Source organism: Schistocerca americana, chromosome 2 (assembly GCF_021461395.2).
Source record: "Schistocerca americana isolate TAMUIC-IGC-003095 chromosome 2, iqSchAmer2.1, whole genome shotgun sequence".
In the NCBI taxonomy this organism is placed as follows: domain Eukaryota; kingdom Metazoa; phylum Arthropoda; class Insecta; order Orthoptera; family Acrididae; genus Schistocerca; species Schistocerca americana.
The window spans coordinates 1,058,289,141-1,058,306,652 of NC_060120.1; the positions used below are offsets into that span (position 1 = coordinate 1,058,289,141).

Here is a 17,512-nt window from a genome sequence, read left to right on the forward strand (position 1 = left end):
GAGACGAATAATGAAACAAAATTATATATACCTATTTGTGGAGGTTCAGTGACTACGTAGCAAGTTACTGTCTCCAAGCTGATAGCAGAGCACACACAAATAGTGCATAGCAAATCACACCAACATAAAGAACAAACAAAAGCAAACTACAGGTGTCTGTGCAGTAATTAAATCTCCACACTAATAACATTTTTTTTAAGTCATCAGTCTTGTGACTGATTTGATGCAGCTTCCTGTGTCAACCTTTTCATGTCAGAATAGCAGTTACAACCTACATCCGCAATTATTTGCTGAATGTATTCCAATCTCTGTCTTCCTCTACAATTTTTACAGTCTACAGCTTCCTCTAATAACATGGCAGTCATTTCCTGATGTGAAAAGGTGTCCTACCATCCTGTCCCTTCTTCCTGTCAGTGTTTTCCATATATTTCTTTCCTTGCCGATTCTGTGTAAACCACCTCATTTCTTACCTTATCAGCCCACATAATTTTCAACATTCTTCTTTAGTAGCCCCACCTCTCAAATACTTCAATTCTCTTCTGATCTGGTTTGCTCACAGTCCCTCTTTCACTACCGTACAATGTTGTGCTCCAGACATACATTCTCAGAAATTTCTTCCTCTAATTAAGGCCTATGTTTGATACCAGTGAACATCTCTTGGCCAAGTGCTATCTTTCTTCTAGTGCTAGTCTGCTTTTTATGTCATTTTTGCTCCATCCATCATCTGTTATTTTGCTGCCTAGGTAGCAGAATTCCTTAAGTATGTATCCTTGATGATCTCCAATTCTGATGTATGTTTTTGCTGTTCTCATTTCTGCTACTTCTCATTATTTTCACTTTCTTTGATTTGCACTCAGTCCATATTCTGTACTATACTGTTCATTCAGTGAAAGAGATCCTGTAATTATTCTTTAGTTTCACTGAGGATAGCAGTGTCATATGTGAATCTTATCGTTGATATTCTTTCACCATGGATTTTAATCCCACTCTTGAACCTTGCTTTTATATCTGTCATTGCTGTGTCAATACTAGAGAAAGAAAGTTGCTACTCACCATATAGTGGAGATGCTGAGTCGCGATAGGCACAACAAAAAGATTCACACATTATAGCTTTCGGCCATTAAGGCCTTTGTCAGCAATAGACTCACACACACACACACACACACACACACACACACACACACACACACACACACACACACACTCTCAAACACAACTTGCACACACGTCTGCAGTCGCAGACAACTGAAATCACACTGTGAGCAGCAGCACCAGTGCATGATGGGAGTGGTGGTTGGGTGCAGGTAAGGAGGAGGCTGGGGTGGGGACGGGGAGGGATAGTATAGTGGCGGTGGTGGACAATGAAGTGCTGCAGTTTAGATAGAGGGCAGGAGAGAAGGGGGTACGTAGCGGAAAGGAGAGAAACTAAAAGACTGGGTGTGGCAGTGAAATGACGGCTGTATAGTGCTGGAATGGGAACAGGTAGGGGGGCTGGATGGGCGAGGACAGTGACTAACAGAGGTTGAGGCCAGGAGGGTTACAGGAACATAGGATGTATTGCAGGGAATGTTCCCACCTGCGCAATTCAGAAAAGCTGGTGTTGGTGGGAAGGATCCTTATGGCACAGGCTGTGAAGCAGTCGTTGAGATGAGGGATATCATGTTTGGCAGCGTGTTGAGCAGCATGGTGGTCCACTTGTTTCGTGGCTACAGTTTGTCGGTGGCCATTCATGCAGACAGACAGCTTGTTGGTTGTCATGCCTACATAGAATGCAGCACAGTGGTTGCAGCTTAGCTTGAAGATCACATGACTGGTTTTACAGGTAGCCCTGCCTTTGATGTGATAGGTAATGTTAGTGACCGGACTGGAGTAGATGATGATAGGAGGATGTATGGGGACAGGTCTTGCATCTAGGTCTATTACAGGGGTATGAGCTGTGAGATAAGGGACTGGAGCAGCGGTTGTGTAAGGATGGATAAGTATATTGTGTAGGTTTGGTGGATGGCGGAATACCACTGTAGGAGGGGTGGGAAGGATAGTGGGCAGGACATTCCTCATTTCAGAGCACGATGAGAGGTAATTGAAACCCTGGCGGAGAATATAATGCAGTTGCTCCAGTCGCGGATGGTAATGAGTTACGAGGGGAATGCTCCTCTGTGGCTGGACTTTGGGAGGTGGTGGGAGACGGGAAAGCTAAGGGATGGGAGATTTGTTTTTGTACAAGGTTGGGAGGACAATCACAGTCAGTCAGTGAAGGCTTCAGTGAGACCCTCGGTATATTTTGAGAGGAACTGCTCGTCACTGCTAATTCGACAACCACGGGTGGCTAGGCTGTACGGAAGGGACTTCTTGGTATGGTATGGGTGGCATTTGTCGAAGTGGAGGTACTGCTGGTGGTTAGTAGGTTTGATATGGACGGAGATACTGATGTAGCCATCTCTGAGGTGGAGGTCAACGTCTAGGAACGTGGCTTGTGGGGTTGAGTGTGTCCAGGTGAAGCAAATGTGGGAGAAGTTGCTGAGGTTCTGGAGGAATGTGGATAGTATGTCCTCACTTTCAATCCAGCTAGCAAAAATGTCATCAGTGAATGTGAAGCAGGTGAGGGGGTTTAGGATTCTGTGTTTTATACTTAGGATTCCTGTAGATGGCTCATGAATGGTTTGGCATAGGATGGTGCCATGTGGGTGCCCATAGCTGTACCCCAGATTTGTTTGTAGGTAATGCCTTATCAAACCTACTAATAGAGACCTAGATGCAAGGCCTATCCCATACATCCTCCTACCACCATCTACTTCAGTCTGGTCACTAACATCAGCTAACCATCAAAGGCAGGGCTACCTGTGAAACTAGTCATGCGATTTGTAAGCTAAGCTGCAACCACTGTGCTGCATTCTATGTAGGCATGACAACCAACAAGCTGTCTGTCCAATGAATGGCAACCAACAAACTGTGGCCAAAAAACAAGTGGACCACCCTGTTGCTGAACACGCTGCCAAACATGATATCCCTCATCTCAATGACTGCTTCACAGCTTGTGCCTTCTCATGAACACCAGCTTTTCTGAATTGCGCAGTGCTACTTACCCCCTCCCCACCTTCTCTCCTGCCCTTTGTCTAAACTGCAGCACTTCACTGTCCACCACCCCCACCATACTATCCCTGCCCCTCTCCGCCCCAGCATCCTCCTTACCCCCACCCAGCCACCACTCCCATCATGCACTGGTGCTGCTGCTCGCAGTCGGGTTTCAGTTGTCTGCAGACGTGTGTGCAAGTTGTTTGTGTGTGTGTGTGTGTGTGTATGTGTGTGTGTGTGTGTGTGTGTGTGTGTGTGTATTGCTGACAAAGGCGTTAATGGCTGAAAGCTATAATTGTGTGAACCTTTTTATTGCGCCTATCGCGAATCAGTATCTCCACTATATGGTGGGTAGCAACTTTCCTGGATTTTACATTGTTTGATTGCTTTGTCAATGTTACTCAAGGCATAAAAATTAATAGGTGTAAGAGGTGGAGTCAAAATCTGTAAGACCAATCAACTTTAATTTTATCTATCTGATCTGATGACACCTCAGCAGATGTTGAGGACTATTAAGACAGTCTATTCAAACTGCCAAGCCCTCCATGATCCGCCATTCTGATAGTTATCCATTTGTCTGCTATAGTACTCCTTTACGCATGAGTCAAACGTTGCAAATACTGCCTGTGAAACTCTCATCTGTTTCTTTCAATTTATCCAGATCCCATCTTTTTAATTTCCTGCCTGTCTCCAATGTCTTCAGTTTTAGTCAGTAATTCAGAATCAGTAAATTTTGGTCAGAGTTCACATCCACCCTTGGATATGTTTTGCAGCTTAAAATCTGGTTTCTAAATGTCCATCTTACCATTACATATCTTCTTAAGCCTTCTGATGTCTACAGGTCTCTTGCATGTATACAACCTTCTTTCATTGTTCTTAAATCAAAATTATGCTTCTGCCACATTAACTTCCACTTTCATACCCCCTTCCTACTCTTTTGTTGTCCATGTTCTATAACTGTTTTTCCTTCACTTCTTTTTCTTACTTTCAAATTGCAGCTCCCATCACAGTGTAAGTTTTGTTCCCCTAGCTGTATGTAGCATTCTTTTATCTCATCACACACAGTCTTTCAATTTCTCCATCATCTGTGGAGAAACTGGGCATTCTTGTACTACTGTGGTGGATGATGGCTTTATATCCAACTTGGCTACTAGGAGACATTCGCTATCCTGTTTGTAGTACGCAACTTGCATTCCTATTTTCTTATTAATTATTAAACCTACTCCTGCAGTAGCCCTGTTTCATTTTCTTTGTCTAACCATGTACTCACCAGGCCAGAAGTCGTATTCTTCCTGCCACCACACTTTAGTAATTCCCACAATGTCTGGCTTCAGCCCATCCTTTTTAAATTTTCTAACCTACCTACCCAATTAAGGGATCAAACATTCAACACTTAGATCCATAGAATGCTCATTCTGTTTTTCCTGATGACATCGTTCTCCTGAGTAGTCCCTGCCCTGAGATCTGAATAGGGGACTATTGTACCTCCAGAATATTTTACCCAATAGAATCATAAAGCCATAAGCCCTTGGGAAAAATAATGGGTGTAGTTTCCTTGACTTTGAACTGGTTGCAGTACCAGCATAGCAAGGCCATGCTGGCTAGTATTAGAAGGTCAGACCAGTCAACAATACAGACCGTAGCCCTTGTAACTACTGAAAAAGCAGCTGCCCCTCTAGGAACCATAACTTTGTCTGGTCTCTCCACAGATATCCCCTCATTGTGGTTGCCGTATCCATGAGACATTTAAGCTACCCCATTTCCGTGAAGTCAATAATTCATGGAGGGGGAGGGGATCACCTATGCATATTTGTTTATTCAGATATATGCCCAGAGTTAGTTAAAGTCAGCAGAATTATTCCTGTTTAGCTACCTAATGAATTCTGTAATCTTCTTAGGAGTTGAATTTCGGGCATTAATCCCTGTTGATGGTGCACACACAGTGTCTGCACAAGTAAATGTAAAGCATCTCTATTTGGTTGTGTATTTCTGTGTTCAGTGTTTGCTGCAACTGCAAGAAGTAATAACTGGAGTTGGTGACCTGTGATTCATGTGATTTAAAAGTTTCCCCAGTCTGACAGAGCTATATTCTGGGAATTCAATTCAGTTTGCATCACTATTTTTGTGTGTTTCTTGTTTACTAATGTTTATAACAGTTTTTCCCTTATTCTTGATGTTTCAGCCTTATTCTAGAAGTATTTTATTTTTTGAGCATACAGTATAATCCCGTTAGTACGAACTTACTAAAGAACAACTCATAACCCTAGCGTAGTTAAATTTCATTGTAACACAAACTTCCAATGTTACAGTATTTTTTTAAGTGTTAAATTTTTTCTGAAATGAATGCAATAAATTTAACTACAAAGCTAACGACCCATTGTTGACTCATTTCTAACTTATTGTAGGTTGGCAGCCACAACTATCATCTCAACAATCAGTGTGTATAGTACATTTAAATAAATTCAGTAATGCATGCATTAACATGTATAAACATATTCGATGCCAGGTGTTCTTTTAGTCATAGCCAGATCAACTTAGAATACTGAATAAAAATCTGCAAACAGAAGCACGCTAAATGTGGTAAAGAGGAAACAGATGGCTCTAAAAGTACAAGTAAAGCTTAAGATTCTAGGTGAGATGACCATGGTACAAAGAAAAGAGCAATTGCATAATAGTTTGGAATTCCTAAATCTACGTTATTCTACGATGATTAAGAATTGAGAAAAAACCATTAATGCTGCTGATTCAGATTCGAGAAACAGATCTAAACAATTTTGTAGTGCTAAGTATGAAGATACAAGACCTTACTGCTAGAATGGTTCAATCAACTGTGTGCATCTAACACACATTTAAGTAGCCTGATGATTCAGTCAGAGGCAAATGAGCTTGCCAAAAGTATAGCCATCGAAAACTTCAGTTGTTCTGCTGGTTGGCTGTATCATTTCCTAAAGAGACATTCAGTTTTATCTTTACGAATTTGTGGTAAAGTAAATACAGTAGATGAAGAAAGTGTGAACAACTGGTTGCATGAGTTCAGCCGAGTGAAGGAAAAGTATTCCTTGTGTGATGTGTTCAGTATGAATGAAGCTGGACTTTTGTAGAAACTTTTTCTAAATTGCACGCTGGGGTAGAAGGTGGTAAGTGTCGTGGTAGAGGACACAGCAAACAATGTGTAACTGTTGCCCTTGAATATAGTGCAGACAAGCGTTAGAAATTTCATCCCTAGGTTATCGGTAAGTCTGAGAAACCACATTGTTTTAAAAATATAAATATTGACACTTTACCTTGCATCTACTCTCACTATGAGAAAGTTCGGATCAACAGCACGTTATTTCACTAGTGGCTTCTTCAATTCAGCATTCCAATGGTTGCGCAAAACAAACATGTTCTCCTTACAAAAATGGCTCTGAGCACTATGGGACTTAACATCTATGGTCATCAGTCCCCTAGAACTTAGAACTACTTAAACCTAACTAACCTAAGGACATCACACAACACCCAGTCATCACGAGGCAGAGAAAATCCCTGACCCCGCCGGGAATCGAACCCGGGCACGGGAAGCGAGAATGCTACCGCGCGACCACGAGCTGCGGACTGTTCTCCTTACATTGGACAAGTGTACCACCCATAACATACAGTATCTGAACCTAACCAACATAAATGTTCAATTTTTTCCACCAAATGTGACAAGCTGCCTTCAGCCCTTGGACCAAGGCATCATTTCTTTCATGAAGAGAGCTTATCGCAAGCAGATTGTAAGCACTGCAGTTTGTGCTGCTGGAAACAACACTGCTTGATGCAATAAAAACCATTGCAGCAGCCTGGAACTCTTGTGTTGCTACATCATATAAGGAAGTGCTTTAACAGAGCATGGGGACATAGCAACACTGAAGATGCCCACGAGTTAAACGATGCCGCGTCACCTGATGAATGGATAGTTCTGCAAGACATTGTGCAAACCCTGGGATTAGTTTTGAGACATTCAGTAGTGCATATGAGTGTTGCTGTATGTGGTTCTGTAGAATCTAATGTGCTGAAAGCTGTGACTGAGGTGCAAGAAGGGTCATCAGAAAAAAAAGAGGAGGAAGAGAATACAGGTACCATTCCACCTATACTTCAGGATATGTTTACAGCCTTGGACTGTTTAGAACAGTTTTCTTAAACATTCAGTGTCACTGCTGGGTTTACTTGTGCTTTGGTTATAATTAGTTGTGAAATTATTAGATATTTTCATTCCCATAAATGTCAGTAAACCATGCTCGATTTATTCCCAAGAAAATAGTGTAATTTGTGAGTACTTGTACTTCTACAGTCGCTTTATAGTGTTACAAGTCTATAGTAATGTAAAGTGATTGATGTTGTAGTGCATTACGGGTTACTGTACTGCTGTAACCTGAATTTTTTTTAACAGGAACTCTTGATTTTTTGGTCTTGTCAGATTTGTGTCAACAATGTTATACTGTAGTACATGACTTTTGCTTTTGTAATGACAGACTGGAGGATTCCACATCTGTTGTTGGAAGTGTTTCACAGTTTAAAATCGGGGATTGAAATAATTATCTTATCATTATATAATCAGTCTGAAACCATCCTCTGTCTCCAGGTCTTTACCACTTACACAAAGCTTCCCTCTCATTTCTTTCCCCCATGTTTATGTTCTACTGTAAAGATTTTTAATTACAGCTACAAGTCACAAAATTTGTTAACTAATGTATTATTTATTTATTGTGCGACATGTTTCGAGGGTATACCTCAACATCAGGTTATAGGACATTACAAAAACAGTTTCACAATAGGATCATGCAGATGTTAAAAAATCTTTTCATAAATGCTGTGGTTCTCCTGTAGAAGAAGAGTAAACCTAGTAAGAGGCGAAGTCACTTTGTAAGCTGGAGTGATGTTTGCATGAAAATGTTTTGTAACAATCACTCACTTTGTTCTTATGGCGTGACAGTCTTGTTGTGATGAGCTGAGGTGTTTCCAGTTTTGTGGCTCTCTTGGCTTTCTTGATCACTGGTATGTGTGTGAAGATTTGTGAACAGTGATCAAGAAAGCTGAGAGAGCCACAGAAACCAAAACACCTCAGCTCATCACAACGAGACTGTCACGCCATAAGAACAAAGTGAGTGATTGTTACAAAACATTTTCATGCAAACATCACTCCAGCTTACAAAGTGACTTCGCCTCTTACAAGGTTTTCTCTTCTTCCACAGGAGAACCACAGCATTTATGAAGAGACTTTTTAACATCTGCATGATCCTATTGTGAAATTGTTTTTGTTATGTCATATAGCCTAATGATGAGGTATACCCTCACAACGTGTCGCACAATAAATAAATAACACATTAGTTAACAAATTTTGTGGCTGGTAGTGGTAGTTAAAACCCTTTACGTATTTTTTGAGACACTCACGGTCAAAAAATAGTACAAATGCCTTCAAACTCTCTTATGTTCTACTGTTTAACTTCTCTTCCTCTTCCTCCTATCAAATTCCATTCTCTCATCATAATTACTTCCATTTCCTCATGATCTGCAGAGCTAGTTGGCACATGAACTTATACTACACTTGTGTGGCAGGATTTGTCTGTCTTGGCCATGATAATGTTTCTAATAACCAAATATAGCTGTGCAATAATATAAAAATAAGTGCATTAAAATTTTGAGTTTGAAGAAGCGTTAAGAAGGACTTGCTCATTGGAAAAGTAACAAACAAACTGATGTTAGTCAAAATTAAATAAAAAAATTATCTTTGTAGGTTAAAGCATTGGGAATAACTCATCTGCTATGGTGTAGTGGTTAAAGTTGTTGTATAGTGGCACTGGGTCACCAATTTCATTTCTGCCTGTTACATTTATTTATCAGTTGAGAACTGTAATTTCTGGAAGTTTCTGGCAGTTATTTATTTATGGAATATTGGAATTTACTAGAACATTGTCTGTATGCATAAATCACAAACTCTGCTGAGGGAGACAGTTCAGCTCCGTCTGTGCTTTTATGTGTTCTTAATAAACATGCTCTCAGTGTGAAATCCTAGTTGTGTTTATGATCCTGCTGTTATAAGTGGGTGGTTTCTACGTGACATATTTACCTGATTGTAAGGCGATCCCTTTTTTCTTGAAGAGTTTTGTTGAAAAAACTATATTTTTAGTGTATTCTGACTAAACAAAATTAAAAACTGTTTTATTGACATTAAATATTTCTCGACAATGTTAGAATTGTTCCTATTTAAACCTAGGCCATTTCAGTGTCTACAATTTAATAATGCAGGAAGAAATAAAATAAAAAGAAACGTTCTAATCTCCACAACCTTTTCCACGTACTAAGCCTATCGGCTGTGGTATCACTATTTTTAATCATCGCCATCATCCTAATAGCATAGTTGTGTAATTTATATCTTCATTCTCACAAATATTTCACTAATGAAGGAGAGGCACACAGCAGTCAGTCGCGATCCCATTAGCTTTTATTATTCTTAAAAATGTGGATTTTGGCTATATTCATAGCTGAAATCTAGATTTGCAAGAATAATAAAAGCTAATGGGATTGCGACTTATTGCTGTGTGCCTCTCCTTCCTTATAGTTTATAATCGCTGTGCGCAACAGTTGGTGGAATCAAAGTTGGTTATATATTTCGCTGTTTCTTCCAAATATGTTGCAATATCTGAGATTGTGGTTACAGTGGAACCTGGGAATGCAGCAGTCTTTTTTCCAAATACGTATCAGATTTCTCTTCTATACTGACGTGAGAATGTTACAATGTTTCTTGCTTCCTAATATATTGTCTACCCTCTGCTCTCTCATTGGCTGCACAGAATAATATCTCATAATCAAACAAAATATTGGCTTGCATTCAGAATAAAGTAATGTTTTTTGAAGGGCAGCATTTTCATCTTTCAATGTTAACTTTACTTAACAAGTACCATAATTGTTTGTATGTGGTAGCCATACAGGTATGAGAACTTTTATCATAAACCTCTTCAAGTACAACAAAAATTGTAACATAATAGCATTAAATTCTATGTCTTCCTGTGTTTCACAAAATGTCAGATTTTAAGCAGAGCAATAGATTGTTCTGGATTGTTCTGCTAGGTAGTTCATAGTTTCTCGTATATCCCTTGCATTATGCCACGTAAGTCAAATGTCACATAATTGTTCGAGCGAGGTTGGTACTGTATTGAGCACTTCAGCTTGTCAGGAAATCTTGAACTTGTTAGAGTGCATGTATTATTTGCCCTACCTAACCTGCATTCTTCAAAATAAATCTGCCCATGATCTCAATAGCCAAAGTGTCATCTGTTACAGTAAGAAGACACCTGTATCAATCTATTAAACAACGTGAAAATTTGACCTCAGCAGCAATAGTTGAATATGCAAATGTAAGATGAAAAACTAAATGGTACTGACCAACTGCCATTCCATCCTCAGGCTATAGGCGTCATTGGATGCAGATATGGAGGGGCATGTGGTCAGCACACCGTTCTCCCGGCCGTTGTCAATTTTCGTGACCGGAGCCACTACTCCTCAATCAAGTAGCTCCTCAACTGGCCTCACAAGGGCGGAGTGCATCCCGCTTGCCAACAGCGCTAGGCAGACCGGACGGAGACCCATCCAAGTGCTAGCCAAGCCCGACAGCACTCAACTTCGGTGATCTGGCGGGAACTGGTGTTATTACAGCGACATGGTCATTGGCTTAAATGTAAGATGACCCCGTAGTTTTCTAATCACAAATTTGGGAAAAAACCTCATCTATAATCAAGTACGTACAATACATTAATAAAGTTACTGGGCATATCTAGTCATTGAGATAACGATGGCTCCAATAAGACTGTGTAAAAGCTGCCACCCTCACTGACACATGACTGAATATAAGTAGTACATTCCTCTTACAATCCAAATTGTCAAGGTATCAATGGTTACAAAAGTGTCAGTGAGTCAGGTACAATCAAGCAATCGAAAGTGTTTTCGGAAGAAGCTGGCCAGGATCCAACGCAGTGGCTGAAAGAGATTCATTGTTCTCATTAAATCCAAGTGATAGGATGACATTAATGGTTTTTGCCAGCATATGCTTTTACATGGCTGGTACAGCCCAGCAGTGGTTTGTGAATAGAGGTAAAGCTCAAGAGCTGGCCAAATGTCTGGTAGAAATTAACAAAACATTTGGTGACATCCAGCACCAGGTTGGTATAGCCAAAGTACAACTGAACCCAAGGCCAATGTCAAGGGCAGACTACACAGTTGTATTAACGAAGTGTGTTGGCATGTGTCAGTCATTGTATCCAAATATGATACTGAGCAAGGTGGCACAGTGGATAGTACACTGGACTCGCATTCGGGAGGACAGTGGTTCAAACTCACGTCTGGCCATCCTAGGTTTTCCGTGATTTCCCTAAATCACTTCAGGCAGAATGTTTCATTTGAAAGAGCGCAGCCGACTTCCTGCCCCGTCCTTCCCTAATCTGATGGGCCCTATGACCTCACTGTTTAGTCCCTTCCCCCAAATCAGCCAACCAACCAAATATGACAGAAGCGCACAAAGTTTCACACTTAATGGAGGGTGTGGCAGAGAACATCTATCAGGTGCCTCTTTTGAAAGATCTTCCTACACCAGAGGACTTCGTCAAGTGTTGCTGGCACAAAGAATTGGGTCACAATAGAGAATCCTGAATTATGTTTCATAGATGTCCTATTGTAGTATCAATGGCAGTCTTGATGGGCCTCGCATTGCTAGGTTAAGAGATCATCAGAAAAGAGATATGAGGATTTATGACATCTGTTAATGTCAACCCTAGATAGCCAGATGTAGCAGCATTGGATGTTTAACCTCGCCCGCAGGAGATAGCATCATTAAATCACAAAGGGCCTGGACATTCATTGACACCAATGTCTGAAAGCCAAATAGTTCATTTAGAAATAGAATTGGAAACCCCGGATTTATTCTGCAGCCATAAGACAACATCTAAGTTCCTTGTCGTAGATATAACTGGTTCCATTGCCAGTTGGTTTAGTGTGCAGAAAAATGGACATTTTGTTATTGAATGACAACAGGCCAATATGTTTCCATTGTGGCTGTCGGGGCCTGTCATACTCAAGTGTAAAGAACGAAGAAGAATGTTCAGTGACTAATGTACTGCAAGACACCATACAGGGCAGTTCTATGTGCTGCCGCCCTGCCGGACACAGCTCCTCACCATATCCTAATCTAGGTTGCTCTTCAGTGCGCTATAGTCATGCAGGTGTTCACCATCATAATACAGAAGTTCCAGTCACTTGTCCAGCTTCCAAAGTCAGGAAAACTAAACGAGGCGACCACCTGCAGTTGTGGGCCTAAAGCAAATGAAAATCCTCCACTGATGGCAAGTGGCAAGATGTTGGAAAATCACATTGATATCATTAGCGATCTCTGACCTGTACTGATACTAGTCTATTCTGGGTCATCATTTTCTGTGGTGACAGATGGCTATAGTCACCACGAAGATTATGTTCTGAGATTAAGGATCATTGTGCTGAGGGTTCCAAATGAAAAATATGTCCAGTCAGCAGGAACTTCTGTGTGAGAGCAAATATCAGTGACTGAACACTGCCGTTGTAATTTGTCATTTTACCAGAATGTGGCAACGATGATACTTGGATGAGACTTCTTGCAAGCCTCACAACCAAGGTTGGTGTGGCTGTTTATAAGAAGACTGCTCTTGTTACATTTTTGAGCCTCTACCAGTTCAGAGTAATGCTGTCTGGTCTGTGTGACAATGCAGCATTGAGTGCATGATGGACATCCTACTTAGACAACTTAAATGGATGATGTATCTTTTGTATCTGAATAGAACTGTTGTTTTCTATCAGACAATTGAAGAGAATTTAAGCTATTTGACAACTGTGCTGAAATGCATGTCAAAAACTCAGTCAGAGAAAGTATCTCTTTTTTGTCCAAAAAATAAAAATCTTGGGGCACCTGGTTAATGGAAATTGAGCCCATCCTGATCCAGAAAATGTAAGAACCGTAACAGATTTTGCAACCAGTCTTTATATATAATACGTGAGAGGCTTCCTCTGAAAATGGTCTGACTACAGACAATTCATAAAGGAATTTTAATTGCCAACTGCTGCCACTACAAGAACGACCCAATAGGATGGAAAATGTTGCTCATTATTGCAGCTCACTTATGGCCAACCATACCGAAGTATTTTCGCAACCCTCCAAATCAGGCATCTGTTACATGTGAAAACCCTTGATAGACTCAGAAGCAGGTATTGTATGTGTCATCTCTGCTGGTCTGTCAGACATTATGTAAGACACTATAGGGAATGCGAACTATGGGAGCATGTCTGTCAGTTACCCTCGTGGTATATACTTTGGAATTGACCTCTTGACAAGGTTTCCCAAATTGATGTAGGACTTAATGGATAAATAGTGTACCCTGACTGCCTTGCCCACCAAGGCTGTACTAACTGCTGAAGTTCCAGATATCGTCAGATTGCTTGTTGTAAATATAATTTTGAGGCATGGTGCAGCACATATGATGATAATGGCTAACTGTTTCAGTCAAAACTGAATAATGAACGTACAGAATATATACAGAATAATGAACGTCTGCTGTCAATGGCCTCAAGGAATGTTTTTAGTAAGGTGATGTACGTTGATGTTGAATGGGAAGACTGCAATTAGGTACTGTCATAGCCTCTGCATACAATGCAGAAAAGAAAGGCACAGTAGTTTTCGCGCTGTTTTTTCTAATCCACAGTCGGGAGGATGAAAAACAAAATGTTTGTTTCCAGAGATATGGGCTGGTGGGAGCAGTATTATGCTATGGAAGGCATCCTCCTGAGCTTGTGTGGGCCCTGTGGTAGTAATCGAAGACGTGCTGACTGCTGTGAACTGCCTGCATCCCTTTATGATTGATGTCTTCTCTGATGGTGATGTGTGTCTCAGAGCCAGTAGTGTACTACAGTAGTTTTAGGAGCATTATAGTCAACTCATATTGATGTCTCGGCGACCAAATCCATCTGACATACGTCCAGTGGAACCCGTCTGGGCCGCTATCGGATGACATTACCATATACGCAAATTAAATTACACAAATTACGTGACCTGTGCACAGACATCGAATGCCAAATACCTCCACAAACCTACCAGTAAACTGCCGGATCCCTGGTGGTCGTAATGTTTTGGATCATCAGTGTAGTGTAGTGTAGTATAGTATAGTGTAGTGTTTAGTAGACACTTATATTAAGGACACAAAGTTTGAACAGTTTTGAATAAAGCAAACTGTACAAATGTTATTTCAGTAATTATTTCAGAACTGCTTGGGTAATCATTCAGTAATGAATGGACATGCGTGCTTGTCTGTGCATCTGAGCCAGACAAATAATATACATTAATAGAATACAGTTATTTGCTGATTCTTCTGCCAACAGACTGTTAGAATTCCACATCCACGAATAAGACTTTGATGGCAATTTCATATAATATTTTTATCTTTAGTTGAAGAGCATAAAGAGTTATCACAGTATTAAAGGCAACTTCTTTTCCAAAGTTAAAACACCAGCATCAGCTTGGATTTGTGATTTTGTTTTCAATCCAAAGAGAGAATATCAGGTAAAAGTGTGACAGCTTCAATTTTCCTCTTTATTAAATAGCTATAATAAACTTTGTTAATTTTATGTTCCAGCCACAGCCCAAGCAACAGATGGTTCACCATATGGCTGGTAACACAGGCACGTACATGTCTGGCTCAATTGCAAGTTTATCAAACTCTGGGAATGTTAAACTATCTGGCAGTAAGCAGCAGCAGCAGCAACAACAACAACAACAGCAGCAGCAGCAACAACAACACTTGCAGCAGCACTTGCAACAGCAGCAACAACAGTCTCAAGGACAACAGTCTATGTCAATTGTGAAACGACAAGGACCATTGACGACAGTTTCAAGAACACAGACAATTACAATTCCAAAACCAGTAATTAAACTCTCTGCAGGTACTGTATAACTGCAGCACTCGAGTCAGTAACATAGAACATATTTTAGTGTTTCAGTGTGTGTAATAATGTTTCACAGTGGAGTATGTGTCATGTAAAGTTTTCCGACTACATGTTATAGCAGGATTTCACATTAATAATATGGTCCAAAGGTAAGTCTTCTTCAGCCAATGTGCTGATATTTTTCTCAGTGTTAGCAATTTTTGAAAATTAGTGTGTTACTACCATTTCTAGAAAATCCAACAACAATATGATATGGATAGAACACTATCGCCACATAGAGGAGGCATTGAGTGGCATTGAAAAAATCCAGCTAGCCATTGTCAACTGTTGGGCTGAGACCATCATATATAGACAAAATGCACGCCATTCACAAATTCATAATATACAAACGTGGACACTGTCATCTCTGGGTGTGACTTCATCTGCTGTGAGCAACAGTCTTGACTGGAACGCCCCCCAGGGGATCCACAACTCTTTCGTGGATACGTGCGTAGCGAGCACGGGGCCCCGAGCTAATGTGGCCTTCCTTCCTTTCCGGGCTGCATACCTTCCCTTTCCGCATCCTTCCCCATCCCCTGTCTTCACCCCCCCCCTCACCTCTTGCTCTTTCCTTCACTTTCTCCCCCTCTGGGAGTATGGTTTGCGCCTACGTCCGGAGACGGACGCTTGTAAATGTACCGCATTCTTCTTCTTCCTTGCTTGTATGTCTTCTTCCTTCCTTTGTCCATCTCCTTTCCTTACCTCTTCTCTTTACCCTTTTCTCCGCTGCGGCGTTTGAGACCCCCTCTTCTTTCCTTTCCCTTTCTCTTTCTTCCTCCCTGTGCGTGTCTGAAGGCCGACCCACGCACTTCCATGCGTAGCCGGTGACGGGGTAACGCGTAATTCCCCGCCCCGGGTAGACAGGTAGGACACGTACGTACCCCCTGGTAAAGGCCAGGCCCAGGGAGGGGTGATTACCCGAGCTGATACCTTCCGAAAGTGCCGATTGGTCCCTCCGTCCGTATGTCGGGAGGTGTGACCTGAGGTGTGAACAATCACCTAAGGCGGGTGTGCCCTCGGTGAGGGCCCCCACAAGGGAGGAGCGCGCCATCGGAGACGCCGGTAATCATGGGGGATTCTTCCGCAATGGTTTCCTCACCTTCCACTATGTCTGCTCACAAACGTAAGTTCACTGAGTCTCAGCCACAGACGGTTCTTCCATCGTTGCCACAGTTCCTTGTTGTTTCTCGGTCTGACGAAGGTCACGACTTTTCCACGGTCAACCCTTTCATTATTCAGAAAGGTGTCGACGCAATTGCGGGTCCTGTAAAGTCTTGTTCCAGATTACGGAATGGTACCCTGTTGTTAGAAACACACAGTGCCCTCCAGGCTCAAAAATTGCTGCGTACTTCTCTGCTCCACACCTTCCCTGTCCGGGTGGAACCGCACCGTACCTTAAATTCCTCGCGTGGAGTCGTTTATACACGCTCCCTCGATGGATTGTCTGACGAAGAAATTCAGCACTACCTGTCTGACCAGGGCGTCACCGCTGTTCATCGGGTTATGAAAAGGGTTGACTCGAACATCATTCCAACCCGCACTGTCTTCTTGACTTTTGACAAAGTTCAACTCCCATCAAAAATCAAAGCAGGCTATGAGATAATTTCCGTTCGCCCTTATGTCCCAAACCCTACGCGTTGCTATCGATGTCAGCGGTTTAATCACACCAGCCAGTCCTGTTCCAATCCGGCCAAATGTGTTACGTGTGGCAGGGATGCCCATGAGGGTGCTTGTCCACCTCCATCCCCTCGCTGCATCAACTGTATGGGTGACCACGCTGCTTCCTCTCGAGATTGCCACGTTTTTAAGGACGAAAAGCTGATCCAGGAAATAAGAGTGAAGGAAAAGGTGTCGACCTTTGCTGCTCGAAAGTTACTCGCCAGTCGACAGCCCACCGTGCCTCAGAAAGGAAAATACAGCGCTGTCCTTGCTTCTTCTCGGCCAACAAAGGAGGCGGCCACGCAGACTTGCGACCTCACATTTAGTACCACGGTCGTCAGATCGGCCAGCGCAAAGATCGCCCGTTCAACCTCACCTCTTTCGCCTGCCCACTCTATGGCTCACCCTTCGTCGGGTTCTGCTAAATCTCGAGCCCAAAAGTCAGACGCCAAGACTACAAAAAAAGAGCATTCTCGTGAAGAGTTTTTACGTACTGCAACTTCACAACCATCGGTTCCTCCTTCATCTAAACATACCTCCAAGAAGGCTACGAAGAAACACAGTTCCTCTCCTTCTCCGCCAAGGCGTGTCCCATCTACAGCACCACCTGGCGGAAATCGCCCTCGGCCATCTTCTGTGTCGCCGAGGCGCACTGTTGGTGGCCGGTCAACTGGCCGATCGTTGGTGGCAGGAGCTGCTCCTGACCAACCTATGGATCAGGATCTTCTGCCTTCGACTGAATGCCATTCCATGCTGTCGGTCGCAA

At 42.0% G+C, this 17,512-nt stretch overlaps 1 protein-coding gene across 1 annotated transcript in view; it reads left to right on the forward strand.

Annotated features, from left to right (window-relative positions):
- LOC124596470 (transcription initiation factor TFIID subunit 9) overlaps positions 1 to 17,512 on the forward strand; it is a 104,512-nt gene that overhangs the window by 62,939 nt on the left and 24,061 nt on the right. Inside the window, exon 4 of the mRNA XM_047135611.1 lies at positions 14,739 to 15,045. Coding sequence (XP_046991567.1) covers positions 14,739 to 15,045 — 307 coding nt within the window. The remainder of the gene's footprint in view (positions 1 to 14,738; positions 15,046 to 17,512) is intronic.